The sequence below is a fragment of the Thunnus thynnus genome, chromosome 17 (genome assembly GCF_963924715.1).
Source record: "Thunnus thynnus chromosome 17, fThuThy2.1, whole genome shotgun sequence".
Classification (NCBI taxonomy): Eukaryota; Metazoa; Chordata; class Actinopteri; order Scombriformes; family Scombridae; genus Thunnus; species Thunnus thynnus.
The window spans coordinates 27454735-27482545 of NC_089533.1; the positions used below are offsets into that span (position 1 = coordinate 27454735).

The following is a 27811-nucleotide window of genomic DNA, read 5'->3' on the forward strand; positions in this document are numbered from 1 at the left end:
CTCATTTAAAGGACGAGTTCATGATTTTTCAAGTCTTTCTTAAAACAATAGTCAAGTTCCCAAATTAACACTGAAACATTTTCTTGCCTTAATCATTCCTCATATTCATACTGACCATTAGAGGACCCCTTCATAAGGCACTTACAATGTAAGTGATGGGGGTAAAAAACTAAAGTCCTCCTTTTGTGCAAAAATGTATTTAAAAGTTTATCTGTAGCTAATATGAAGCTTCAACCGTCCAAATAAGTCAAATCAACGTTAGTCTTTTTAGTGTCCCTCTTTATGTTACTATAGGTTACTTCCACCACAGCTCAACATGGAAACACTGTCCGAGGAAGCACAAAGAAGAAATTTGATGCTAAAAAGACTGTAAATGTGGCAGATATCCACTGTATATAACTAATTCGGACTGCTGAAGCACACTTGAAAGACACACTTGAAAAATTGTAAACCTATCCATTCTTTGCTTTTTTCCTTTAATGTCTAAGATTGACCCCTTTATGATTATTTAGTTTACCAAACCAAGATTGAATTGTAAATGTGTTGAAATACGGTGTTCCCATGATGCACCTGTACCGCAGGTGCACCTGCGAAACTCTCCGCCAAAATCTCTGCCACGCGGAGACACCTGAGCAGGGGAGGCTCGAGGCGACGCACGGGTTTGAAGACAGATTTCATCAGTGCAGCAGGTGGCTTGCAGTCGGACAAGATAACCTCACAAGAAAAAGTTTACAGGTGAGTTGTTTTCAGAGAAATGAATAATTTTATCGTTTTAGTTGACGGCAAGTTAAACGTTTGATACTATTTCAATTATAAAACGGAGAGAAACGTTTTAGTAATCATGTTGTAGTTTGGTCAGGGGCCTTCACGCGTTTTTAATCGGCTCTTTTTATTTTCAAAATATGCAAGATGCAATAAGTTGGCAACATATATTACTTTTCTCTGTTTTCATCAGTTTTTTATTCTTTTTGTCAAAGAACTGACGCTTAGCGCCATTTCCTTTTTTTCGCATGAAAGTAGCAAGCGTTAATACAGAATGATGTTTTTGATAAGACGTCAGACCAAAAAAAAAAAAAAAAAAAAAAAACTCCTTTGCATAACTTATATAATCATATGGTGTTTCTAACTGTTTCTTTGGCGGTGTTTGTGGTGTTGTTCACTTATCCTATAAAACAAACCTCTTCATGAAGCCTCCTACATGTCCTCAGGGACTGGATGCTCTTCTTTTCACCACAAGACAGTTGGGTGTGTAGTCTGGTTTGGTAGATTGCTGCACTGCTGTTTGCTGCTGAATTCACATTCAAATGTGTTGTTTTGTCTTTGAGAAGTTTTATTATTTCTCAGTGTCATTTGTACTGTTTTTGGCCTCTGTAATTTATTACTGTTACATTTGACTATATATATATATATATATATATATATATATATACCTGGTGTATACCTGGTGTTCTTGAAAAAACCCAGAAGGTCGTTTAGCAACATTTGTTTCATAATCCTCAAGGAGTCTTCGTACCATTTTGATGAAAAAGTTAGGCTTGGGTGGTATCTTCTTTCCATGCCTTCATATCTTCCTGACATTTCACCATGGTATACAGTACATGTCGGTATTTGTGTAACAAACAAACAAAAAAAAAACAGTGCTGAGCTGCTGGTGATAGAAGTCATTGTAGCATGTGTGATATTATCTAGCCTACAGTGCTATGTGTCTAGTATGCAGTTAGCCTGCTTGGACAAGTTTTGCTGGGTTTAAATACTTATGGCCCATAGAATAATGAATAGATGGGGAGTAAGTGCCCTTCTTTCATAGATTCTTGCCAGAGGATGCCGAAACATCAGTGGGCTGAACAGAGATGGTGTGCGGGTGGTGGTAGCAGACTGACAGTTGAATAAAATCATGTGGCTAATAAACTGCTTTTGTATTTGGAAGAAGTCATCTCAAGATAAAGTTATATATGGAATTAGGGACTAAACCCAAAATACTCCCAAACAGGCGCAGAGGCATTTTTCTTTTTTACTAGTCCTGTAACATTATCCCCACCACACAGTCACCAGGCTCTTTTATACAGAGATCCTGCATTATAGCCATAAAGAAGATCCGTCATTAATCCACCTTTGCTTGTTTACACTGAACCAAACAAAGCCGGCATAATGCTGCCCCCATGTGTGCTTTTACATAACATGCCAGCGTTCTGGATTCAGAGGTGTGACCTGTAACACAACAGTGTCAGCTCCCTGTCCCGCCATGCCAGCTGTCCCTTTTACACACAGTTGATCGGGCTCTATGACTACTGCCGTGGCCAGCTTATTGGCAGAGCAACTCTGCTGCCCAACAGTCAACAGAAAATTAATTTGCAACTATTTTGATAGTTGATTTGTTAGTTTTCAAGCAAAAATGCCAAACATTTGATGATTAAGCCTTCTGAAATTTGAGAATTTGCTGCTTTTGCTTGTCTTAACATAGTAACTTGAATATCTTTTGGGGTGTAGAATGTTGGTTTGGCAAAAGAAAAGTTCTGATAACATCTCCTTGGGGTCTAGGGAATTAGGTAATGTGCATGTTTCTCAGTTTTCTGATGTTTCATAGACAAAGCGATTCACAGATAAAATTATTTGGCAGATTGAATCAATAATGAAAATAATCAGTTCTTCATGCTCTGTGTAGAAGGGCTGAGTGTTGTTTGAAATTTTTTTGATACAAGTGCAAATACGATACTTGGGTTTGGTACCTATACTTACACTGAAAGATAGACATGTTCATCTAAAGATATATTTTTTTTAATTTAACAAAAGCAAAGTTCTCAAATGTTAAATGTTGTTTAAACACAAGCAGCTTTGTAAGAACAGTGCCCAAATAAAATAGTCTAGAATTGACCAAATTTTGATCTTTAAATCAGGATTATCTGATGTAGTGCTGAAACAATTAGTCGATTAATCAATCTGGTGATTCACAGAATATATGTCAACGCTAATTCTGGTAATCAGTTGATGGCAATTTGAGGTAATTGTAAAGGAAACAGAACAAAAACATTCTGTGGTTCCAGCTTCTCAAATGTTGTTTTATATTATATGTAAACTGATTATCTCTGGGTTTCAGACAAAATACATTTGAACTCATGACTAAAGCTCCCGGAAGTTGTCATGAGCATTTTTTACTTTTTTATGACATTTCATACACTAAATGATTCACAGTTGTCAGATTAACTGATGATGTAAATGATGATTAGTTGCAACCATAGTCTAATCATGAATTAGTAAACAAGACTACGAATCTGACCAGATATTCCATGTCAGCTGTAGGTACTCGGCAGTTTTCAATACTTGGGGCTATGGACACATATCAGTCGTTACCAGAAAAGAATTTAGGTTTGATTACCAGCCCTAATGGCCGCCATAACAAACCTCTTTTAGAATGTAAGCTAAAATTATGAATCAAACCATTTTTCACTCTCTTTTACCAAAGACTGTTAAGATTTCCATGTTCCAGGTGGTACTAGAAAATCACAAAAATCCAGAAATAGGTGAATTAAATTGAAGAGTGCTCCTGGTTCTGTCATGTGTTGATGTGCTTATGTTGATGTTCAGCTCCTGTGGTAATTCATATCGACAATCATGTTAAAGCAGACAAGTCTTCACTTCCCCTCTGTCCTACATATTAGTGCAAAACTTCACCCAAAACTGTAGCATTGGGTTGTAAACACTGTTTTGTAAACTCTGTGTACCTACAGAAACTTCCCACCAGCCACATGTGGCCAAACAGTCTCTGCATGTTGTTCTGGCACATTCCTGGAGGGAGGGAGGGAGGGAGTGAAAGATGGAGGATAGAAGAGTGAGAGAACCAGTCTGTTCAGGTCTCAGCCTTGTCTGAGGTGACATCACATAGACATGAACGAGATTGTACAGATTGTTCTGTAAAATGTTTCCCTTAAATCAATCTGCATCAGTTTTATGAATCTGTTATCACTCTTTGGTTTGGTCAGGTTGTACCATTGTTCTCATAGCTACCATGTTTGATGACTTCATCGAAGTTCTAGCTGTGGATATGGAGTGAGATCATGTTGGCAGAGTTATTCAACATCTGATTTCCATCCGCCACCGTCCTGTTGACTGTGGTCAGTCCTCCATGACTATCCTCAATGTTGGTCAGCAGCCTAGCATCTTTCAACTTTTGAGTTTTCTTTTTAAGCAGCGGTGTACTTTCATTTGATCTTGAATACAAAGTTTGTTTTCTACTACAGGCAAAATCTCAAGGCTTAGTTTGGCAGGATGTAGGCTTTGTTGGAAGCTCTAATCATACCCAGAGCCACTGTTAGACAGACAGCTGAGTTCCAGGACATGCACTCATATGGCAGTCACTGTTTCAAAAAATCAAGTAACATGAGAACTAACTTATTATAGTCTGACTGCTGGATTTTTGAGGCCAATAGTGAAATTGACATTTGAGAGTTTAAAATATAAGATAATGAGACTGTATATTGGAAGTATACATATGAAAACACATGACGTAAACTAATATTTTTTTTTTATCAGTAAGAAAAATGTTCATGGAGTTGTGTTTCATGATTCTTCTTATCTATATATATTTTGCATACTAATAAATACTCAACATTATTACTAATGTTGCCCTCTTCAATACAACTGACAATTATGAGAGGGTGGAGTGGGCATTTCTTAATGACCTCAGTTAATTCCCTTTTTTCTTTGAGGTAGCAGCTAGTGGGCTTTAGAACTACATATTGCCATTCCATGTTAGCTTTAGACCATGTTCAGACTGACACTAACACTGCAACACAGCCATTTCAATGACACCAGTGTGTTAGCATAGAGTGCTGTGCCAACACAGAGGGCACCGGTAAAAAGCCAAGGTCAACTTTTTCCCCAACACAATTTGATCTGTCAATGCACTGTGAAGGCTAATCAGATTTGTCAAGACAGCAGATAAGACTAGCGAAGGCTATCATAGTGACAATAATCTTAAGGTCCTGTCTCATTATAAACTGAAGTGCCGTGTTTTGGCACATTCAAACTCCTGGATTTTTTTAATCAAACTGGCTCCTCTGTTAGCGTTCAGCTTTGGTAGCTGCTGCTTAGCCAAAACAGGCTTGACTTAAGTGAGGAATGTTTCAGAGTCACAACATTTAGATATTGTAGCCATTGTACACCAGTGTTTCAAGCTGATGGATTTGAAACTGAGGACTTGAAACCCACAGTGAGTTAAGGAAAATATGTTGTTGGTATTCTACAAGTGACACATGTCCTTGTTTTCTTCTCCCAGCAAGGTCACAGTTGTAGAAGTGTTTGTTAAATAATATCCTCAGGGCTGTATCTCAGTCCCTGCTCTCTCTCTCTGGTTTACTGGACGGACCGCATACTTATCATGGTTGTTCTGAACTTCTTCCTGTGTCCTAGTTAGTGTTGTGACATTAGCTGTGATAGATGGGGATTTGATTACATATTTTTGTGACGATGTGCCTGGATGTCCACTAAAGAAAGGCAGTTGGGTGTTTTATGAGTGACAGCCGGAGGGAATATTGTTTCTGAATCCTCTGCCAAATAGGAGATCAAAAAAATGATCACCTGAGAGAGTTAAGAACATGATGATGATAATAGCCCTCCTGAGCTCCTGATTGTAGCTGGCTTCAATGTCCAATAGGTGTGTCATGATAATGTCCTTGGCAGCCTTGGCCTACAGCTAGAATACCACACTGTGATGCATCATGTTTGTGCTTTCAACTATGCATGGTAGCTGTTGAGTCATGCTACCCCTCCTTATCCCCCCCCCCCCCCCCCATCTATTGCTGTGTCTTCCCCACTGTTGAGAAAGTTCCAAGGATGGTTGTCTGTGATGTTGACCCCCCACCCAAAGTCAGAAGATGACTAATTATCTTTTGTTCTCACTGTCTTTAGTTGAATATTCATAGGGAATGTATGGAGAAATTTAGACCAGCGAAGACTTATGAACCATATACCAGTGGTGGCACCACCCATCACGACAATTCTAATATGTTGCACAGCAGATTTCATTCAAAAAGTTGCTACACAGCTTCACATTGTGTGTCCAAATGTTTGACTGGTGCTATATGTCTTTATCTTTGGCAATAAAATCTAAATTTCTTGGCTATGTTAAAGGGTCAATTTACTCAAATTACAAAAATAAAATCTCACTTCTAGTAGTTTTGAGTCATGCAGATGTTTTCTGAAAACTTTTGAGTGACAGTTGGGTGTTGTGACACTCAGTGAGGTTTGTGTGTGTAGAGTAACTGGACATTGTTTTTGGAGAGGCACATTGCTGTTGATTTTTTTTAAATGACGTTTAAAGCTGTGAGTCTCATAAACAAAATTTCATTCACTTTCACTGCAGTGTGATGGAAGCAGAAATCTCAGATAGACATCTAAAGGCCAAAACGATCTGCATGGCTTGTCATTATTAGAGGTAAATTAGAAAAAGTGTTTTTGTAAATTTCATGAACCAAACCTTAACATATTTTATGATCATCAATTTCATTATGTTAGCTTCACATAATTATTGAAAGGAACTCGTACCATAAAATAGAGCCAATTAACCTTACAAAATAGACAAGTGCAGTGTGTGCTAGGAACAGAGAGAAATGGGGATGTTGATCCCTTCAGATATGTCCCTCATATGGGCGTACATTACACAGCCTTAAAAGGTTTGGTGTCAACAATACAACAGCGCTTATCGCTTAGTGCTAAGAATGTTTTATACAATGATTCTGTTACCAAGATGCGTAATCAGTGATGTGTAGTGCAAAGCATGTAGGGAATGTTTTGGCCTCAACTCTTCTTCTTCTCTGCTTCCAACAAACTGGAAAACTCTTTCCAAGAACTAACTGATTCACTTAATTTTTGGCCACGGGGAAGTCTGGTCTCTTCTCCTGATCCTCTTGTCCAAAGACACAGAGGTAAACACAACAGCAGAATCTTCAGCATTATAAGTAGCAAATATTTCATCCAGATGTAGTAATGTGTCTGTGTGTTGACGGTGAAAGTCAGAAATGTGACGCTGTATGACACAGTTGGCTGCTAACAGCACTGCAGTATGTACTGTTGTTGCCAGGAAGGAAAAAAAGATAGACACAGACTTTGTTGCTGCACCAGTAGGTAATCCTTTTCCCTTATTTTATCACTGATATTATAACACATGGTGGGAGATTTTTTTGCTGTAATGAATGCATGGTATGTTAACAGCTTCAAGCAGTTTGTTTAGCACTCTTACTCTTCCACCTTCCAGCCTTCCCCAAGCCCGTTGGTTCCTATTGAACATGTACATCTTTAAATAATTTATTTTTTATTTTTTTTAATTGGTGTGTTTATTGAGGACTATTTTCAGCGGTGCTCTAGAGAGTATCTTCTGCAGTAGTGCAGTGTGTGTGTGGGATTGAAGCAAAATAAACTACAGTGTCATTCAAGTGAATGGGAGGGTGTGTCCAAACTTTTGACTGGTACTGGCAATAAACCTGATTCTGATTCATGGTAATGAAGGAACATTTCACCCAGTGCAACGGTGTGGATTAATATATAGAATAGCACCAGCCTTATCCCTAAAACTTAATTCTTTTAACTTTTAATTATTTCTCTGGACACTCATTATTTAAAAAAAGAAACTTTCCTCATGAAAGAAGTTATGCTGCAAAAGTAAAATGTTAATTGTTGGTGGCATTTAAAAGTGTGATGTATCCTTCTATGAAATGTAACCCCCTTTTCGACATTTGACTGTTTTAAATCCCCCATAAAGTAGTTGCTACTGTTTGCCTTTGTTTGTCAGAATTTGTTATTTAATACATTTTAGGGCTCTTAATGTTTCTAATGTACATCCGCTGACAACAAACTGTTGCAAATCTCTGTCATCCTTGTGATGACAGAGCTGGTAGGCCTGTTTGGTCAGGTAAAGAGTGTTGCTCTACTGTCAGCCCCGCCCAGATACCCGCTGCTCATTGATATGCACTCGTCTGACAAGCACATCATCAGTCAGGTGTGGCATTGCTCTCAGTGTGACACAGAGTTAAAGGCAGTTTTCAGAGGACACTGACACTGAAGGAAAGTTCATGGGAGAATCCCTTTTTGCGGCATGAAGGGGAACTTTGAAGGGAATTCTTAAGCTTTTTTGCAGCAAAGGAAGCCAGCAAGCATCAAGGCAGCACAGGTGTGTTTCATTTTGTTATTTGCCATTGTGTCACCAAGGCTTTCCTGGTTTCAAGTATTGCTTTCCATTTCCTCAGTATATGGTTTTATGTACTTGCGTTTGCTACAGTGGCATTAGTAGGGAATCTACTGCAGTAAAGACAATATGAATGGAATTAACAGTATAAGAAAATATCTGTAGGTTTATAAATTTGGATCATTGCATTCATAGATGTTGTCATATTGTCCAGTTGTCACTCAGGGCTACAGGTCAATTCATTTCTGGGTACTGGAAGACAAAGCTGTTTTTGGTTTTTTTTTGGGGGGGGGGGGGGCTTCATTTAAGAAATTTTGATTTCAGCATGCTTTTCCAGAAACATATGATAATATAGTTTTACTTGATCTAATAATCAACAAGAAGGAAAAACAAGCATGCAGTTGATGTTCTGGTCGGGACAGCAGCTGGTGAGGCAGGTCTATCTATCAATCCCAAGCTAAAATGGAAAACAGCCCAGTTGTCTCTGAATACATCATGTGACAATGGCTGCCAGCCACTGACAATATACTGCCACCAGAATCTGGTCAGGCCTCTCGAAACGTTAGACTGGAATTTCAACAATGAACACTTCCTTTTACCGGCTGTTTTCACCTGCTGAATAAGAAAAGGGAACACCAGCAGTTGTGGAGGAGGGAGAGCAGGAAGAGCCACTGAACATCAAATGGGTCATCCACTGACTGTGGTTTCATCCTAATTATGCATCTATTTGTCTGCCTGTTTGTCCTAGTGATCTAGTGACTTTTAGACCCACATCCCCACTGATAGATGGTGAAGGTAGTTTTTACTGCCCTTGTGTGTGTACTGTATATTTAACTGTTTAGCCAATACAAAAAGATCAAGCTTGAGAGCTGGAATGGTCTGTCAATATAAGGAGCAAATATAAGTCCTTATTGAGTACGTATACATATATTTGTCAAGTGTACTTGCCCTCCCGGCTGCTGACCTTGTTTGATGAAGAGTTAAATAGCAATATAAGGGATGTAAGTTTTCAGATATATGACAGGGTATAAAAGGTGTTTTGAGATGAGAAGAATGTAAAATATTTGTTGTTGCCATGAATTTTCTGGTTGCAGTGGGTTTTAAAATCAATGCTAGAGATGCAGTTTTTTGTATGTACATGTTTACCTTTTCTAAATCAGGAGTTACGACATTTTATTCAACATGGAGAAAATGCTTCACATAGTGAGATCTAGCCACTACAAATAATGAAAGTGAAATCATAGCTATTCATGCAAAGTTTCCAAAAAAGTGACCTTACCAGTGAGATATCTGGAGACACTGAGGATTGGTATATTTATTCTGTAACAGTAAAGATACTGATTTTCATCGCATGTGGTTTTTTGTAAACTTGTGATAACATCATTTTAAGGATGGGATTATTATTATTATTATTATTATCATTATTATTATTTTTAACATTCCAGCTAGATAATGCTCTAGGCAAGGTGTCACAATAGTTATCTTTTTTGTTCACGTGTGTTTTAAGGTCTTAAATTTGTTAGAAGTTGATGTTGTTTGTCACTGTGCAATGTTTTAATTTTTTCCTACATCTTCATGATCTGTTCATCACCATACTGCAATACAACTTTGCATGTTGCTGGTCGTGACACTGTTCATTGACCTCTGCAGTGCCGTGTACTGTGCAATGAGACATATCCTGCCCTGAAGGTCCTGTCACTCCATGCAACGCTTTCCTCATCACATTGCACCAATGGACCCTCAGGTGTGTCCGCCCCCTCTTAGCAGCAGCCAATCAGTGATGAGCGGCCTTGACAAATCCCCGGCCAGTGCATTCATACCTAGCCACTCGCGGAACAACAGCACTGGCTCCTCCAAACATTCAAAGCAGGTAACAAGACACAAAATCTGACTCCATAGTGATTGTATCAATCTCTGTGGACTGTATTTTATTGTATTTCACAATTTTAGCCACTTAGAGATGCACTGTTTTATCTCTTCCAACACAAAAGGGAGGAAATGTATTTTGACCTGTGACATTCTGTTCATAAGATGCCGTCAATTTGTATGAACACACTTGGCTGAAATCCTGCAGCCTTAACTGTGTTTAAAAAAAAACAAACAATAATATTGTCAACAATCTATTTTTGTCAGTCTCATCTATATCAATTATCTTTATACAATAAGTTTATGGAAGCCCATTTCCACCAGGACAAAACATAGATGAAATATGAGGAATGACAAAAATAAAAATACTCATGGTCAAAATTACAAAATAAGTCAAGATTATGACTTAGTCAAAATTATAAGGTAAATCAAAATTTTGACAATTTTTACCATTTAGTATTCATTGTTATCATTCCTTTACCTTTCCAACTTTTCATCCTTGTTTTTTCTATGCTTGGCAGAAATGGGCTCTCATAAGTTTCCTTTCAGTCTAAAAGGTTAAATGGGGTCCATCAAATAGTCGTCTACCAAAAGATAACTTTTTTTTTTTTTAATTGTGAATAACAGTTGGTACAAAACAAGTGAGGTTAGAGTAAGTACGTGGACACATAAACAACCAAGTGAGATAACAGACGGTAAAGCAAAAAGAAAGGGGGTAGAGTAGATGGATGTGTGTCTGTGTGTGGAGTGTGTAACATGTGTGTGTCGGGGCAGGGGGAGTGGAGCCAGCCCATAGCAAAGGCACCGCTCCCACATGGTAGAGGAGTAAAGGGCTGCATGACGGGATGGTGCCGGCGCTCTGAGGTGCAGAACCCAATGGAAATTATTTATTTATTATTCAATCAATACATTCATGGCCAAATTAAAAAATCTACTAAAGACCAATCAGCTGTGTGACCACTGAGTCTAAACTTTATCTATGGTCTTCTTATTAGCACAGGAAGTCTTTCTTTTAATTTTACAAGATTACATTATAAATTTCTAATTGACATTGTGAGTGTATGTGATGTGCTGTTGTGTTTGTGTGTGTAGCTTTGTATTTTGTATGCTGCGCTCTGTGTGTGTTTTGCTTTGTACTGTTTGTTGTATGTTTTGATTGTGGGGGACTGCGGATGCTAATTAGCTTTGAACTAACTCTGGTGCGGTGCATCTTTAATGTTTAAAACTGCACACTATCCCAATCAATAAATAAAAACGATTATTATGATAATTTTTGGTTAAGTGGTTTAAGCTGGGACCCTGGACTTTAACACCTCAACTTTACATGTTCAAACCATTATAACAGCTGTTTGTAATGGGTGGATTTAGTCTATGGACCAGATATATTGACTTATATATTTTTTTTCTTTTTTCTTTTCTTGCCAAATTGTCATATTGTGGAAATTCAATCTTAAGGTGTAGAGACTGTCTTTCAGTAATTTGGTATATTTTGTCATAATTGATGTGTTTTCTCTGTTAGTCTCGTCACTGGGAGGTGATGGACGACTTGCAGCAGCTGGAACAGTGTGCAGGTCCTGGCTCCTCTCTGGACCTCAGTATCCCTGGGATCTGTGAGGGCTACTTGATGAAAAGGAGGAAATACCCACTCAAAGGCTGGCACAAAGTGAGTGCAGCGCACATTGGACAATATGTAACTTTTCTGCTGTATATACACATTTTTGTTACAGTAAATCGTGTCTATTCAACATATAAGTATTTGCTGGTTAGCATGATAGACTGACACTGTGTTATCATCAAACCAGTCAGCATGATATAACTCCAGTGTCCACTGGGAATTCTTTGTTTTCATTCTCACTCTTCACTGTGATTGGTCCTTTTCAGAGATACTTCCTGCTGGAGAAGGGAATTCTGAAATATTCAAAGTTGCAGCAAGATGTAAGTCATTGACAAAAATGCAGGTGCCAACACTACACTGTTGCACACATCATGGATAGTGAGAGCCATAAACTCAGCTGATTCCAGTGTGGTCTAACAGCTCGGTTTGTTGAATAGGTAATAACAGAATTGCTGAAAATCCACTCTGCCGTTGTGTTTTAGATTCAAAAAGGAAAGCTGCATGGCTCTCTTGATGTTAGCCTGGCTGTCATGTCCATCAACAAGAAGTCCAAACGCATAGACCTGGATGCTGGAGACAACCTCTACCACCTCAAGGTAACCTACACAGCTTTGAATATGAAGAACACAATGACTTGAGATCCATAATTCACTACCTATAAAATTTAGAGGATCCAAATAAAGTTATTAAGCAAACATCTGGTAATTCTTCAGCCTCCAGTGAGGTAAACACTTTGTCCTTATTCTTCCTATATCCTTGTTTTCTCTCTCTCCTTTAGGCAAAGAGCCATGATCTCTTCTATATCTGGTTGACCAAGCTGTGTGCTCATCGTGTATTTAGGAAAAACGAGGCGATGAGTGTCCATCATGGCGTCCTTCATGCTCTTTCCTTGGGTCAGACCACCCTACCAGCTATATCAACTCTCGCTCAGAAAAACAGAGCCACGGTCAGTAAAGATTCTTGCTGACCAAAAAAACAACAACAAAAAAACATGAATTGTGTCATTCTTAAGAAAAACATCCATGGTAACAACAAACACACATCGGAAGAGGGTGATTTTTGTAGTGATCATCAGCTCCATACTGATAACCTTGTACATACAAACATCTAATTAGTGTGCAGTTTGAATAACTTGGAAATAGCTTCAGTTCCTGGTAGTTCTTCCCTCCTGTATGGGAAGTGATGCATGTTGCATTTAGAATAAACAGAAGATCCACCTTATTGGTTGAAGAAACAGAGACAGAAACTCAAACTGCATCAGCAAAAATAGGTTATATCAGGGCTTTAAATAGCCATTGTGTTTTTCATAGATCAGTCAGTTGCCTTGCCTAAGAAACGTCCAAATTGACTTCTGTGGACAGCAAATGTTTTGTGTTTCTACCTACGGAATAACTTAACTATCTAATCAGTTATTCAAATTATAATAGATTATTTTCTGTTGATCGACTGTGTAATTGACAAACCATTCCATCATTATTTACAGTACGGTCCACAATGACAGTTGTCTGATAGTTGTTTAAAAGAAAACTGAAGAAAATAAAAATGCGTGTATTTTTTTTATTGTTTCGTTAACTGATGTGCTTTGATTGTCCAGCCGTCTCACTATGCCAGCTCAGCATCACTGTATCAAGCAGAGGCGGGAACCCCCGCTCCAGCCGTCGCATCACATCCAGGGGTCACCAGCAAGGTGTCAGCCTGGCTGCAGCAGACCCATGACATTGATGCAACCTCCAACGGTGAGAACCACCTGTAATCTGTGAAAGACGGTTTACAATCTTATTTAATCATATTCATAATACATACACATTGAGAAATAAAAATGGGATGACTTGATCTTTGACTCTCTTTATTTGAATACACTTTTTGTGTGTGTGACTCTTTTGTCTGTCAGATCTGGCTCGCTGTCAGGCAGAGCTGACAGAACTGGCCCAGCTCATCCAGCGACTCCATTGGCTTGAGGGAGGCCTGCCAGTCACAAACACTGATCTAGAGATGCGAATCAGCATGCAGGTCAGTTTTTTGGTAACAACTGAGTTTTTTAAAAAAAGTCTTTACTTTGTATCTAAAAGTGTAATTGCTGCATTGCACAAGATAGCATTTTACTGGAAAAATAACAGTGGGGTGAGGATTTATGTTGAGGCTTTTATGAATCAACTGACGAAAGAAGGAAGCTTTAACCTTGTTTTCTGTTTCAGAATCTCTCCCTGGAGAAACCTAAGAGGAAGACCGGGAAAGGAGTTGGTCACTCCAGGACCATGTCCCGTGTTGAAGCCATGGGGGGAATAGTAAGACTGACTTTAATACTCTCATACTTGATCATCATTCTGCAACCCACAGAGAATCTATATTGTAGTTTTAACCTCTTCATCTTAACTTTGTTGTGTAAATTAGTTCTGTGAATTCTAATCACATGGGCCTTGAATTTCGTAACACAATGTCTGCTGTCAGTATGTAACTGAAGGGTTGAAAATAGTCCATTCATGAAGTTCATTCCTATGGAGAAGATGAAAGTAAATGAAAAAAGTTCCTCCTCTCTCTCTTGTCCTCTCTAGTTCACTTCCAGCCACCTGAGTACCAACTGCGGTTCTGTTCAGTCCATCCCGGAATACGTTTACTCTCAGCTGTCCAACCCTCAGGTCTCCTCACCTGAGGCCAAGAAGCTCCACCAGGACATCTGCACTGTTTCCCAAAGGGGTACGGCCCTCTCATCTAAAAACTGATTTCTCTGTATAGGTTTACATAGGAATTTGGTTTTAATGAGAAATGTCTATTTTAGACAGGACAAAAAAATTCTGTTAAATAATTGATTTAATCAATCAGCAAACTTAATCAGTGACAATTTTGATAGTCAAACATAGTAAAGTCAAGTTTATTCATATAGCACCATTCCAAACCACATGTCACAAACCACTTTACAATACAAGGTAAAAGAAAGACAAAGCAATATGCTATATGAAAAGACTTATCTTTATTTAATTAAAGTAGAGAAAGAAATTGAGTCCACAGATCCAATGGGAGACAGTTCCAAAGTTTGAAGCCACAACTTCAAAAGCACAGTCTTTAGTTTTGAGTTCGAAGAGAGAAACAACCAACAAACCCTGATCAGAGGACCTCAGAGACCTACTGGTGACATAAAGCTGCAGTGGATCAAAAATATGTAGGGCTGCCCCCGACCAAAGATTATCCTAGTTGCCTAATAGTCATTAGCAGCAGACCAGGTCACTGACTGAGTGAAGTTACGCCATTGGTCCACTTAAAGCGGCCGAGCAAATGCGTAACTTCATTGGTGTCACCACGTGTCGCCACTTCCTGTATCCGTCTTTTCAAATTAAATGCCTGCTAGTGTTTCATACATGGTCCAGCCTTACTAGGTTTTGACATAATTTTGGCAAGGTGCAGCTCCCGAATGGAGTTTCGGGTTGTTGTTTTTTTTTCCTAAAACTCTTTTCATAGACTAATCAACTATTAGGGGGCAGCCCTAAAAATATGTTTAGTTTGGCAATTTCACAATGTCACTTTTGTGGACATTTTTTAAAGCCATTATTAAATTACTTTGATCATAGTTAAAAAATACTTACAACGTAATAGCTACTACTCTGCAACATTTTTGTTCTCCTAATCTTTATTACAAGTGGCGTCATACTGTATGTGCATTAAGTGAAATCTGTCTTTGTAATTCATAAAGCCTCTGTATGTTATGTTGCAGTTCATGTTTCTCTCAAGTCCATTCATGAGGTTTTGACCTTGGAGAGAGAGAGACTTAGGCAGGCCTGGACTGGCCCAGACCTGAGGCAGAACACCTCACATCAGCTCGCTACACTGTGCAGCACACTGTCTGAGGTAACACACACGCCCTCACACACCCTAATCCATACACACATGCACAACTCAAACTTCTTGAAACTGTAAACAGCTGTAAACAAAAGCTGCAGACGATAACAAAGACTGACATGGATTTTGTAGTGTCTGTTTTTTCCCTCTCCACTCTTTACTTTCCTCCCGGAGTTCCAGAGTTAAAACACTGATTATTGGCACAAAATATTAGTATAGACTTGCAAAACAATGGAGACCAAGCCCTTGCTGTCTTTTGAAGTGCTGTGTGAAACTGTTGAGCAGGTTTGGGCTGTTTCTAGGCAAGACAGGCACAAGTTATCACAGGCGCAGCCCATTTCTGCAGCAGCCTGACGAAACACACCTCAAGTCTTTCTCTCCCCCTTTCTCACCACACAAATACAATGATTGTTGTTACACACTGAAACTAAGCAGTCATGCCAATCGAGGGATTTGTTAATTCCTCCTGTCAAACTGACGGCTTTCTGTAACCCTTCTTGTTTGGTGTTGCGTGAGGTTTCTTCTGAGCTGCCTGCTTGTTTTCTGTCCATGCTGCATGAAGCTGTCTTTTAACCATCATCAGTTGATGTGACTCCGGGGTTTATTTTGTTGGTGGTCACCATGCATTCTCACTGTGAGCAACACACTCAACTGTTAACAAGTCAGTTCATTCCCCCTCTAGTCTCTGTATTGAGAGGCCAGCAGCAATAAATAACTATTGCACTTACTGTGTTGTTTTGTTGATTTTAAAGGGGCACTCCACCGATTTTTACACATCAAGATCAGTTCACTCATCACGGGGAGTACTACTCAGCCTGTGAAAACAGTTGACAGTTTTCTCAGCAAAAAATTAATAGAAAGCCTGCACTACAGACACAGGTGTTTATCAGGCTGGGAGGGTTTAATGAAAGACACTAATGCGCTGAATTATGGGAATTGTAGGAACCAGTTCTTTTGGAGCTTGACTCACACAGTGGAGTAAAATTCAGGATTTATTGGTCCCTGCTCCTCCATTACTCCTCATAAAAACCTAATAAACACTTGGTGGAAAACTTAAATAATCTACTAAAATATTTGAAAAGGCAGTACTAGTGCAGCAGAAAGACCTGATTGAGCTATTAAAAAAACACCAAAACTGTAGACCACCATATAGATGAAGGTTGGTCTTCCCCGCTCACAGGAGAGTAGAGCTGTGAGAATGCTCTGAGAGTCTGCATGATGGTTCTGATCATTTATTTTTGATCTTCTGTGTTTCTTCTTCATGTGTCTTGCATGGCTGGTCTGCGCATGTGTGTGTGTGTATCTGTGCATATGTGCATTCAGCTTGACATACAGTCTCATCTGACCAAAGTCCACTCGCTTTCCCTGTCCTCTGACTCTACTGAGGAATCATTCTGCACTGTCCGTGTGGACCAGGTGTGTACTCACTCTGCATTGTGCGTTTGTGTGTGAAAGACAGTTTCTCTTTGCATACAGTACCAGTCAAAGGTTTGGGCATACCTTCCCATTCCCTTGAATGAGGAAGTGTGTACAAATTTCTGACTGGTACTGTACATCTTTTATTTATCTCACTGTCAGCCATTTGCATTCATTTTAATTTGCATATGACATTTGTCTAAAAATCGCACAGAAAATCATGATTCTCCCAGAAGCTATGACAGCAGAGCACATCTTGGACAGAGTGATTCTTTCCTCCTGATGCAGTCGGTTCAGGGTACAAAATTAACTCTTTTGTCCACCAGCCAAATGGCTAGTGAATGTTGAAGTTTTACAAGCCAGTAGATTTCCTTTGTTTTTTTGGCCGGTGAGTGAAGCAAATATACCAGCTATTTGCATATTTTACCAGCATTTGGCTGGTGCCTGGTGCTATTTTTTGCCCTGAATCTGTTACAAGCAAAAACAAATGAATGACAGTGTAATTTGGTTGGTGTGGTTGAGGTTAGCTACTTGAATGGGTTTTGGACAGTTCCACATAAGAGCCTGACAGAATAATGCGTGTGGGTGGCATCAGTGGGACAGAACCTCCAGCTCTGATTGTGTGTGCGCGTGTGTTTGTCTTGCATGTGTCTCATTTGTTTCCCTGTTACTCCACATGCCTGTTAACTATTTTTTTTCATTTGAAAGATAATACTGCGTCGTTTGAACCACAAATCCTTTTCTCCTCTTTGCTCCTGTCCTCTCCGCTCCCTCACAGAGGACACCATCTAGTCGTCGTAGTCATAGTCACCGTCCACCTTCAGTGGCCGATTCCATGGCAGAGTATTTTGATGCAAATGAGGTGATCGTGTGCGACAGCTCATCTGAGGCCGAAGCGTCAGATGAGTCAGGGCTGAGTGACATCACCACCACAAGCACCTCAGAGCCTGAAGAGGGACATGGTAAGTGTCCACCTACCTTTCCTCTCACCAGTGAATGATCAGTCCAACATGTTCTGACCAACAAAACTGAAGATAAACCTTTGAAGAGAGAGTGATTGACTGACTTTCTCTTCTCTCCTCCTCAGCCACTGCTACCCTCAACTACCGAGCCAGTCTGAACAACGCTCCTGACAAACCCAGCCCAGTGCCCACTGATACAGGTAACACCACCACTAGTGTTGTCTAATTTATATTGTAAATGAGTGGAGTGTTGTGTAACTGGTCTCAGCATTTCAGTAATAATTTGACTAGATAGAGAGCAGGATTCACAAAACTTTACAAAACTAAATTGATACTTGCTGCTTTCCCTTATTTATAGCTTTGTAGACTTTTAGTCTTGATTCATGTGATGCATGACGTGTCCGTTTCATCATCTCCTCCTTTTAGATGCTTCTCCCTCTAAATCATGACTGTCATAAGTTATATAATTATAAAAATATAATAGAAGTTTAATAATATGCCTTAATGATGACAAAGCTTGCAGGTTATGTAAGAACAGCAAGAGAAGGGACATTTGTTCCTCAGTTTGTTCATCAAACATCGCCTCTCCTCAGGCTTTGTGCTGTTTTATTAGTCGGGGAGCCAAAGTCCCTTGTAGATCTAAACTCTATGAATAATGTGGTCACCTATTTAAAAAGCAGCTCAAGAAAGAGACCTGTTTAGTCTTACCTTTGTTTATTTTTCCATGCTTCTGTTGTGCCTATATATTTGATGTCATGCTATTCTACTACATACTACATACTCTTCTTATGACACATTTGGCACTTGTATTTTACTTTGTACTGATTTGTGTTGCTGTGATCCAGGTCGTCGCACCGTCCTCCCTGCCACCGGAGCAGACAACAGCCACATTGGCATCATGACCATCCTGTATAACAACATAGGCAAGGACCTGTCCAGAGTCTCCATGCCTATCGCTCTCAATGAGCCACTATCTTTGCTGCAGAGAGTCAGTGAAGAGCTGGAGTACTCCGAGCTGCTGGACATAGCCAACCAAATTGACGATCCATATGAGAGAATGGTGCGTTTGGCTTTGAACATCATAAATTGTCTATGAAATTAAACAACTGATGAGGTCAGGGGGGAGTTTTCTCTACTTGCAATTTAAACAAATGTGTATGTTCCCAGGTTTATATGGCAGTGTTTTCCATCTCCGGATATGCCTGGGCATCCTGGAGGTATCGCTACAAACCTTTCAACCCTGTTCTGGGAGAAACATATGAGAGTGACAGAGAAGACAGAGGCTTCCGCTACGTCAGTGAGCAGGTAACCAGCTTAGTTTAATGGGAAAGAAAGAGAAGGAAACAGACATACTAACTAAACCTGGCTTTAGTACACGCTGTAACGCTGTGTTTGATGTTGTGTTTTCAGGTCAGCCATCACCCTCCCATCTCAGCCTGCCACGCAGAGTCAGAAAACTTCACTTTCTGGCAAGGTAGTAGCAGTGTGTGAGTGATCAGTGCTGGATCCACTTTTATGAGTGGAGTAAAATATAACACTTTGTTTCTCTGTCTGTCTGCTCTCAGATCAGAGATGGAAGTACAAGTTTTGGGGGAAGTCAGTGGAGATCATCTCTAGCGGACAGGTCAACGTTACCCTGCCCAAGTGAGCCACTGCCTCTTTTAACAACACCAGTCACACAGTACAGCAGATTAAGTTAAAATGCAAAAGTCATAAACTAATAATTTCTAGTTTCAAGTAGTACAGCTGATAGCATCTGCTCATGCAGTAATGTTAACAAGTCTATTATACCATGACCTGTTAACGGTGTACTTTAGCAAGCATATGATACAGTCAACAAATCGTGTAAGAAAATTCCCTAAACCCCTCCTCTTTACAGCAATTGTGCAATTGTAGCTTGGCACTTAGCACAATATCATGTATGTAGTAATCATGTGCTTATTTAAGACCCCTTTTTATTGGATCCTCATTTTAAAACAAGTCAGCAGAAAACAATAGAAAAGTCAACTAGAGACAGTTTTCAACTCAGGAAAAAGAACATTAGCTTAGATGGCTACCTGGCAGCTGATATAATCTGCCAGTGACAGTTGTTATTCAGCCGTTGTCAGCAAGAAATGAGAAGTTGCTTTTGTCAACCTCTGTCTGAAATCCAGAACCCATTGCTTCAAAAATTACAAAGAATTTCACTGTTATTATTGTAAACAGTGTTTGTGTGGTATGAGAATGGAAAGCTTGACAGGTAGCAACAATAGCAGTGGTGAACCGTCAATTGTTGACTGTATTCCACTCAAGTGTTGAATATAATTGCATTGTGTGTGTTTAGGTACGGTGATCACTATGAATGGAACAAGGCAGTGACGTGTATCCATAACGTGCTGAGTCAGCAGCGCTGGTTGGAGCACTATGGTGAGGTGGTCATCAGAAACACAGAGAGTGACATCTGCACCTGCAAGATCACCTTCGTCAAGGTCAGGACACACACACACACTGCTGTTGTCCTGTTTTAGACAGCGCCTCTAATGTTTGCATGTGTTACTGCTAGTTCAGTTTGAAGTTAGAATAACACACATAGACTTCTCTTGTCCTCTTCCTGTTTAAACACCCTGATTCCTTCATATTCCAGTCTCGGTATTGGAGCTCAGATAACAGTAAGAATGAGGTCCAGGGTGTGGTTCTGGACCGGGCTGGAGAGGTGGTCCATCGTTTTGGAGGGCTCTGGCATGAGGGCATCTTCTGTGACACACTGTCTACCCCAAAGTGTATCTGGAAGCCCAGTAAGTAACTTCCATTCTAGTCAGAATGCAGGAAAAGTCCTTAAAACCCCTGACTAATTCAGATTCAGACTTCATCTGTAGTGTCTCATTGCAGTTCAGTATTAACCTTTCAACTTGAGTCACCGACTTGACTGACTGTAGTTTGGTCATTGGTCGAAAATCTTAACAAAATATTTAAACTGTGGCATTCCTATATTGACAATTCCACCTATTAGTAAGTCTCAAATCAGAAAAAGGATTCATGATTTCATCAAACCAAGTCAAACTTAAGTTCTACAGGCCTGTCTGCTAAACACAAAGATTTAGATGTCTTGAGGCCAAACTGAGTTTTGTTTATATCACCCAGCCCATGTCAGCTTCATTAGGCAGCAGGTGGTGAGCTGATCAAAGTCTTATAAGATATAGGTATGGAAGGGGGTGACAAATATAGTTCAATTACAAAAACAACAAATGGATGGCAATACTGCAGTTCTTCACTTAGGATTTTTCGAGTTCACATTGTCCATTGTTCCAAGCCTTTACATGTATGATGTCATTTCCTTTTTTTTTTTTTTTAGACGTGCAGCCTGATGACTACCACCAGTTCTATGGCTTTTCATGTTACGCCAGAGAACTAAATGAACTGACGCATGACCTGAAGGCCGTCCTTCCACCTACAGACACGCGCTTCAGACCAGACCAGAGGTACAAACAGGATTTCTATTTATTTCAACTGAAACATTTGTTCAATTTTCTTTTTTTATCCCAGTTATTGTACCTTCCATCTTCCATGATGACCAGCTGTTTAATTCCCGTGACTCCATTCTCCATTAGGCTCCTAGAGGAGGGGAAGTTAGCAGAGGCAGAGAAAAAGAAGGAAGAGGTGGAGGAGAAGCAGAGGGAGAGGAGGAAGGAGATGGCCAAGAGAGAAGAGGAGCACATCCCCAGGTTCTTCAGGTAAGGAGCTCTTCTTTTGAACATTTGGAAGCAATATAATATATAATTTATATAATTTATATTTATACATAAGAAACAAACAAAACATTGTCTCACTTTTTTATCAACAATATTTTAAAGGGGTACTCCAGTAATTTAGGTGTTGTGAGTCTCCTAACCTTATGGACATACAATGGACAGGTTTTTAAAATTGGTCAAAATGCTGTACAGCAGAGGCAGATATATCCTAACTTTTTAGTATTTTTTATGATTTTAAGTTCAAAAAGGCTGATCCTACATGTCCCATCATGCAACCAAAAGCATCTCTTCATAAGACCCTCACTGCCTGATAAATACAAACTGGGGCATGGAGTTTGACAGACATGGCTAACACAGGCTTTCTGTCATACATTTGTAATCTCCAAACTGATGACATCATCACGGTTATCTTTTTTCAGCCTTGACTAAGTTATGACAAGTAAACTGAATGTAATTTATGATCTTTACTGCTGGTAAAGTTTGACTTTTATCTGATAAGTTGACCAAACATGTCTTTTCTTTTTTCAGTCTCCATTCTTAAAGTGTTTGAGGGGATTTTTATTTATTTATTTATTTTGCAGTTTAGGTCAACAAACATTGTAAATTAATCAGTGAGTCTGATTATGGCAAATTTGAAAACATAAACTTAACTGAAATAATGAATCCTAAATTGAATTAAAAACCTAACATTACAAATTGTCAGCAAATTTTTAATTGTTAAAATGTTAAGAGTAGTTGAACATTTTGGGAAATACCATACAGACAGGAGTGGTATCAATCTTCTCATTTAACTCTTGGAAAGAAAATAAATAATTCAAAGTATGTAGTTGGAGCCAGCAGTTGGTAGGCTTAGCTTAGCATAGCATAGCATAGCATAGCATAAAGACCAGAAACAATTGGAAACCGCTAGCCAGGCTCTGTCTAAAAGTGACAAAATCCACTTTCACCAAGTGACACCGCATAGATATGAATGGTATCGGTCTCGATATCTCTTGGCAGAAATCTAAGAAATCTAAAAAGCATATTTCCCAAAATGTAGAACTATTCCTTTAAATGTTTAATGTTGTTAAAAGAAAAAAAATCCAAGGTGATTGCTAGAAAGCAACAGTTTTTTGTTTGTTTTTTTTCGTTCTCAGGAAAGCTCTGGATGAGGCCGGCCGAGAAGTGTGGCTGTACAACGGAACCTACTGGCAGCTCCGCAAAGAACCAGGCTTTGCCAAAACTGAAAACCTGGACCTGTGGTAGAACACTGCACCTAGCTTAATGCTGTGCCTGAATGAAACTAGACAGGAGTTAAACACACGGTGATGAGAGGAACTATGCAGCCCTCTGTTAGTAAAGATCATTAATTGTACCCTTGATGAATGCTGCAAACATGTGTTAGTGCAATAAAGCACACATGAATATACTCTAGTGACTCATCAACAAAGATCCAGAGGTCTGAGGAGAGAGGCATTTGAAAGCATACATGAACCTCTCACTGTGTTATTTTTGTACCATGTAGAGGTGAATTGCCACTATGGAACCAATGAAGACTGATTTAGACAAAGCCGGATGTCTTTCCAGCCTTTTGCCTACCCCTTACCATAAAACTTAAATATAATCATTCATGATTCAAACGAAAATCTTAACTTGAAAATTCAGTTTTTTAACCCTTTATCACTGCCCCTTAGAAAATTGTGAGTGAAAATCAGCAGGTTTTTGTTAGGATTTAGGCCTCTTTTTATGTAAAGTGTCTTATATCATATTTGTGGGATGAATGTCAGATTATATGTTATACTTTTGTGACTTTTAAGATGTCTATATAAATATTTTTAGTCAATCTCATTTTTATGACAGTGATAAATTCAGAACTAAATGTCAAATGCCTCCTGCAGAGAAATCCAGAACACTTGGAGTAATTCTGAAGCGCGCTGGGGGCTTGTGGGGTGTTTTTACAGGTGAACTGGTGCTGTCCTGCTCTCTTTCTCAGTGGGTCCTACTGTATAAACTTTATTTGTAAAGTTGGTGCGAATTTATTTTCTGATGTTTAATAGTGGCACATTGGTGACACATTGGATGAATCTTGCACTACTCCTGTTAGCCTAGCCTTCTTCCTCTCACCTGTATGAGTTGTTGATGTTCAAAATGAGTTGAAAGATGAGGATTGCGTCTCTTGGATCTTTATGCTCTCAGTTGATGCAATGAAGTATTTTTTATTGATGTTTCAACAATAGATTTTAATAAGGAAAAGAGACTACTGTTAAAAGCCTGTCATGTTTTTTTCTTAATGGTTTTGTTTCAAATAAAAGGTTTAGTAATCGACTCTGTGTTTTGCATCTTAAACTTTTGTTCACTCAATTTGGTAATCTTATCTCAAGCTCCACTTGCTAACTTCTTTGGGAATTTTCTACTGTATCTCAAGGCCTTCATCAGTGAAGGAGGTTCACTGGTTTGTCATTCACACTTGTTCATTCAGTTTAGAGTTGGAATTCAGAAAATAATCCCTGTAATGATAGATTTGTCTGTACCACTTTCTAATTGGCACTATAAAATGTTTATAAGTTATAACTTAAAGCTTTATAAATCAGTTATAAACTATTGTAAAGAACAGCAATGGTCAGGCAACATCACATCTTAAAGAGCTCATAGTACCCTATTACCCCACTAGAACACTACGCTCCCAGAATGCAGGCTTACTTGTGGTTCCTAGTCTCCAAAAGTAGAATGGGAGGCAGAGCCTTCAGCTATCAGGCTCCTCTCCTATAAAACCATCTTCTGGGGGGCAGACACCCTCTCTACATTTAAGAGTAGGCTTAAAACTTTGCTTTTTGATAAAGCTTATAGTTAGGGCTGGCCAGGCTTGCCTTGGACCAGCCCTTAGTTGTGCTGCTATAGGCCTAGACTGCCGGGGGACTTTGAATGATGCACTGAGCAACTCTCTCCTCCTCCTCCTCTCCATCTGTGCACATTCATGTCCCATTAATGCATATTACTAACTTGGTTTCTTCCGCATAGTTTTGTGCTTTCTCGTCTCACATGATGGCCACCCACCTAGAGCCTAGTTCTGCTTGAGGTTTCTTCCTGTTAAAGGGGAGTTTTTCATTGCTGCTGTCGCCAAGTTCTTGCTGAGGGGGCATATATATTAATCATCATATTCTGTATATTGTATGGAATTGTTTACAGCAAATATTTCTTCATTTCAAAATAACCCTGGTTATCCCAAAAAAGGAAATGTGCCATACAAACACAAATCCAAAAAGACAGATAAATGCAAATAGCACAAAGCACAGTTTTTGGCCTGGGACTGCAGTTTTCTTTATAAACCAATTTTCCTCATGAAAGTGAGTTTTGAGGTTTGGGGGAGTTCTAGTACATATGTGAAAAAAGTAGTATAAAGTGTTTTGTCTTGACCAGATGGAGCTGTGTAAAATCCCATAAACTGCCTCAAGTGTCACTTAAGTCAGTGTCAGTTGGGGCTGAAAACTACAAGTTAGAAAAGTAAAAAAATCTGATGGTGTGGAGTTAGAAAGAAGTGAAGTTACCAGATCTCTGTAGCCCGCTGGTCATCTCTGCTGGAGACTAGCAGTTCCAGCGACATTACACACTCCACACCCCAATCTCCAACCGAACTTTTGTATTGTGGGTAATGGAGGCGCCAGGTTTTGACAGATGATTTCTCTGGTTCTGTTGCATTGATTTTTTTTTTTTTTAAAACTGTCCATCATGAGTCTGACAATGTTATAGGAGTGAAATGATATATCTGTCACTAATAAAGGGATGATGTTTACACTTGTAAATGTTAAGTCTTCCTGATGAACTACAGAGCTGAAAAGACAAAGCAAGTGACATGCTGGAGGAGGATAAACATCAGCCAAAGTGAATTTTCAAGTGGCAACCAAAAGGTGTTTTCATCATTAATAAATGATTAACTATTAATAAAGTAATTAGTTACAGCTAATAAACCCTTTATAAAGGCTGCCTTTTGTCTGAAGTTTTAACCTGAGCAGCCAGAAAAAATCTGAATCTCTTGGGGTGTTTCACACACTGCTTGCACTGTTAGACCGCATCAGTCTGTGACATTCAGCATGGAACACAAGTTAGTTTGGATTTTATATGACTATTTTATTTATTCATTCTTTTTCTGGATCATTTACAAGCAGAAACCCCGTCCACAGCTCTAACATTTATTATATGAAAAGCATTCACTCTGCTCTCCTGCTGATGTTGGTGCTGTAAACAGTGAAGTAACAGTGAGGTATTCATGACAACAGTGAGGGGAACGGACAAAGAGCGCCCCCTGCTGGCTGCATTCAAATCCTCATTTAACAAAGCTAAAAGAATCAAGTGCATTATCATTTTGACAGCGTAAATAATTCTCATCGAAGCTTATAAACAACGACAATCTACAATAAAGTTAACTGCAAAAAATATTGTAAAAACTCAATTTTTGTTTCACAATACACTTAAAAAGTAAAATAGTTGTGATACAGTGATGGAATTCCTGTTGTATTTAATTCACTGAAATCTCTTCTGGAGCCTTGAGCGCAACCAGCACCACCGACATAGAACAGCTTCCCCTCCCAACACCTGAAAACTACCCCAAGGGCTCTCATCTGCAGCCATGTTCGATTTGTACTCCTGCTCTGATATACTTCTGAGTCTACAAGTCTGGACACATGTAATGTGTGCACTAGGTAGCATCTATAAACCAGTATGAACAGGTAAAAAAATATTTTCAAAAATGTAAACCTCCTTGGATTTTACAGGTTTCTGTTCCTGATGTGCTTCTTTACTTCTCACACATTTTGATTTTGTCAATGTGAGACTTGCCTCTGGTAGCACAATACATGAATGTCACATGTAACTGGGTTGGCAGACATCTACCTGGGTCAAAGTGTGTAATGTAGCAGACTTGCAGATGCAAAAGCATGTTCCAGATTTTAGGCTCCATCCACACTGCAGACTTTCTCGACTGTCTCTAAATAGAGACAAAGTGAAACTGGGTTCTGTTCCAGATGTATGTAAACCCAATTAAAAATCATATTGATACTCATAATAACACAAATAACTAAAATCCAGCCTTGGAACATAGTCTTACTCAACATTATGTCATGTGGTTCACTCCATATGTCTGGATAAGGATGGTAGATTAAGTAAATGATCTAATATTGTTTATTTAATATTCATGTCTTCAGTAGCCAAACAAAGACCAATAATCTCTATACATGATCTATGAACATGGCAACAATGCTAAAAGCGACAATAAAATGATTACTCAAACGGTCACAGTTTACAGACCCACTTTCTGCCTCAACTTTGACCAACTGTGCTTACCGTGTGCTATTTTCCTGTGCAATGAGGGATTATTGAGCAAATTATGGGTGTGCTCACTTTAGGTTTTCATGTCAACAACTCTTGCAACTCATTAAGATCTCAGCAATTACGTTGGTGTTATTTTAATCGATACAACTGACCACTGAAACAAAAGCCAAGTTGTGATAAACTGTAGCTCTCCTTTTCAACTGAATCTGAATCTATGTCAGCCACAGTGTGAATGGAGCTTTAGTTCAAGCAGCCAGAGCAACAGAGCTAACTGCCAACTCTTAAACATAAATGGTTGTGTTTATCAGAAAATTTTATTTTCTAAGAGGTTTTCCAGAGAGGTTCAAGTGACAAAGATTTAAACAAAAAGTAAAAAGTATCCTGAAATTATTTCTCATTTCATAGCCCTAACCTAGTATGTGTACTGTATGTACAATATAGCAGTTTAGTTAGAGTAATGTGTACATACATGTTACTATGTACACTAATGCATCTGCACTTAAATCAATGTGTCAAGTCCATATTTTCAGTTTGGGACATGCATGTGTGATCCCACAAACTGTGTTACTGAACACTTTCAATGAAAAGTATGCCTGTATGTGTTCTCATGAATATGCTGATCTATGCTAAACACACTTAGAGAAAATCCAGTGTTTGCTGGGCACACTTTTCATGCAGGCCATGAGAACTGCGTCACATCCAACTGTGTTTGTCTGTGCAGATGTTGTATCGTATTGCAGATGTTGATTTTTTTTTTTTTTTTAAATGTGTTATGATGAAATTAATTTCCATTCATCTCAATTGTATTGGAGAGGATGCAAAATTCAGATATGACAGAACTCAAAACAAATTAAAGCAAATTGAACATGAAAGTTCCTTCTTGACCTCAGAAATAGTTGTTTGTCAATCCCAA

At 39.0% G+C, this 27811-nt stretch overlaps 1 protein-coding gene across 2 annotated transcripts; it reads left to right on the top strand.

The window, feature by feature from the left end:
- Positions 1 to 576: 576 nt before the first annotated feature.
- LOC137168020 (oxysterol-binding protein-related protein 7-like) lies at positions 577 to 23898 on the top strand. 2 transcript variants are annotated; one of them, XM_067570432.1, is made up of 23 exons: positions 577 to 735; positions 9827 to 10046; positions 11562 to 11705; positions 11924 to 11977; positions 12140 to 12253; positions 12436 to 12603; positions 13252 to 13393; positions 13549 to 13667; positions 13853 to 13942; positions 14210 to 14351; positions 15364 to 15497; positions 16812 to 16904; positions 17683 to 17866; positions 17992 to 18066; positions 18712 to 18926; positions 19034 to 19171; positions 19277 to 19340; positions 19432 to 19510; positions 20190 to 20334; positions 20490 to 20640; positions 21198 to 21324; positions 21454 to 21576; positions 22731 to 23898. In XM_067570432.1, the coding sequence occupies exons 2-23, from the start codon at positions 9879 to 9881 to the stop codon at positions 22837 to 22839; spliced, it is 2778 nt and encodes a 925-aa protein (XP_067426533.1). In that variant the 5' UTR covers positions 577 to 735; positions 9827 to 9878; the 3' UTR covers positions 22840 to 23898. The 2 variants fall into 2 exon arrangements, with proteins under 2 accessions (XP_067426533.1, XP_067426534.1); XM_067570433.1 differs by lacking the exon at positions 16812 to 16904.
- Positions 23899 to 27811: the final 3913 nt, after the last annotated feature.

Bases quoted from the DNA above. Each gene is read 5' to 3' on its own strand.
- LOC137168020 (XM_067570432.1), top strand. From the start codon at position 9,879: ATGCAACGCTTTCCTCATCACATTGCACCAATGGACCCTCAGGTGTGT. The intron at 18,067-18,711 runs GTAACACCACCA...GCTGTGATCCAG, and splicing joins CCCAGTGCCCACTGATACAG to GTCGTCGCACCGTCCTCCCT. The intron at 20,641-21,197 runs GTAAGTAACTTC...TTTTTTTTTTAG, and splicing joins AAAGTGTATCTGGAAGCCCA to ACGTGCAGCCTGATGACTAC.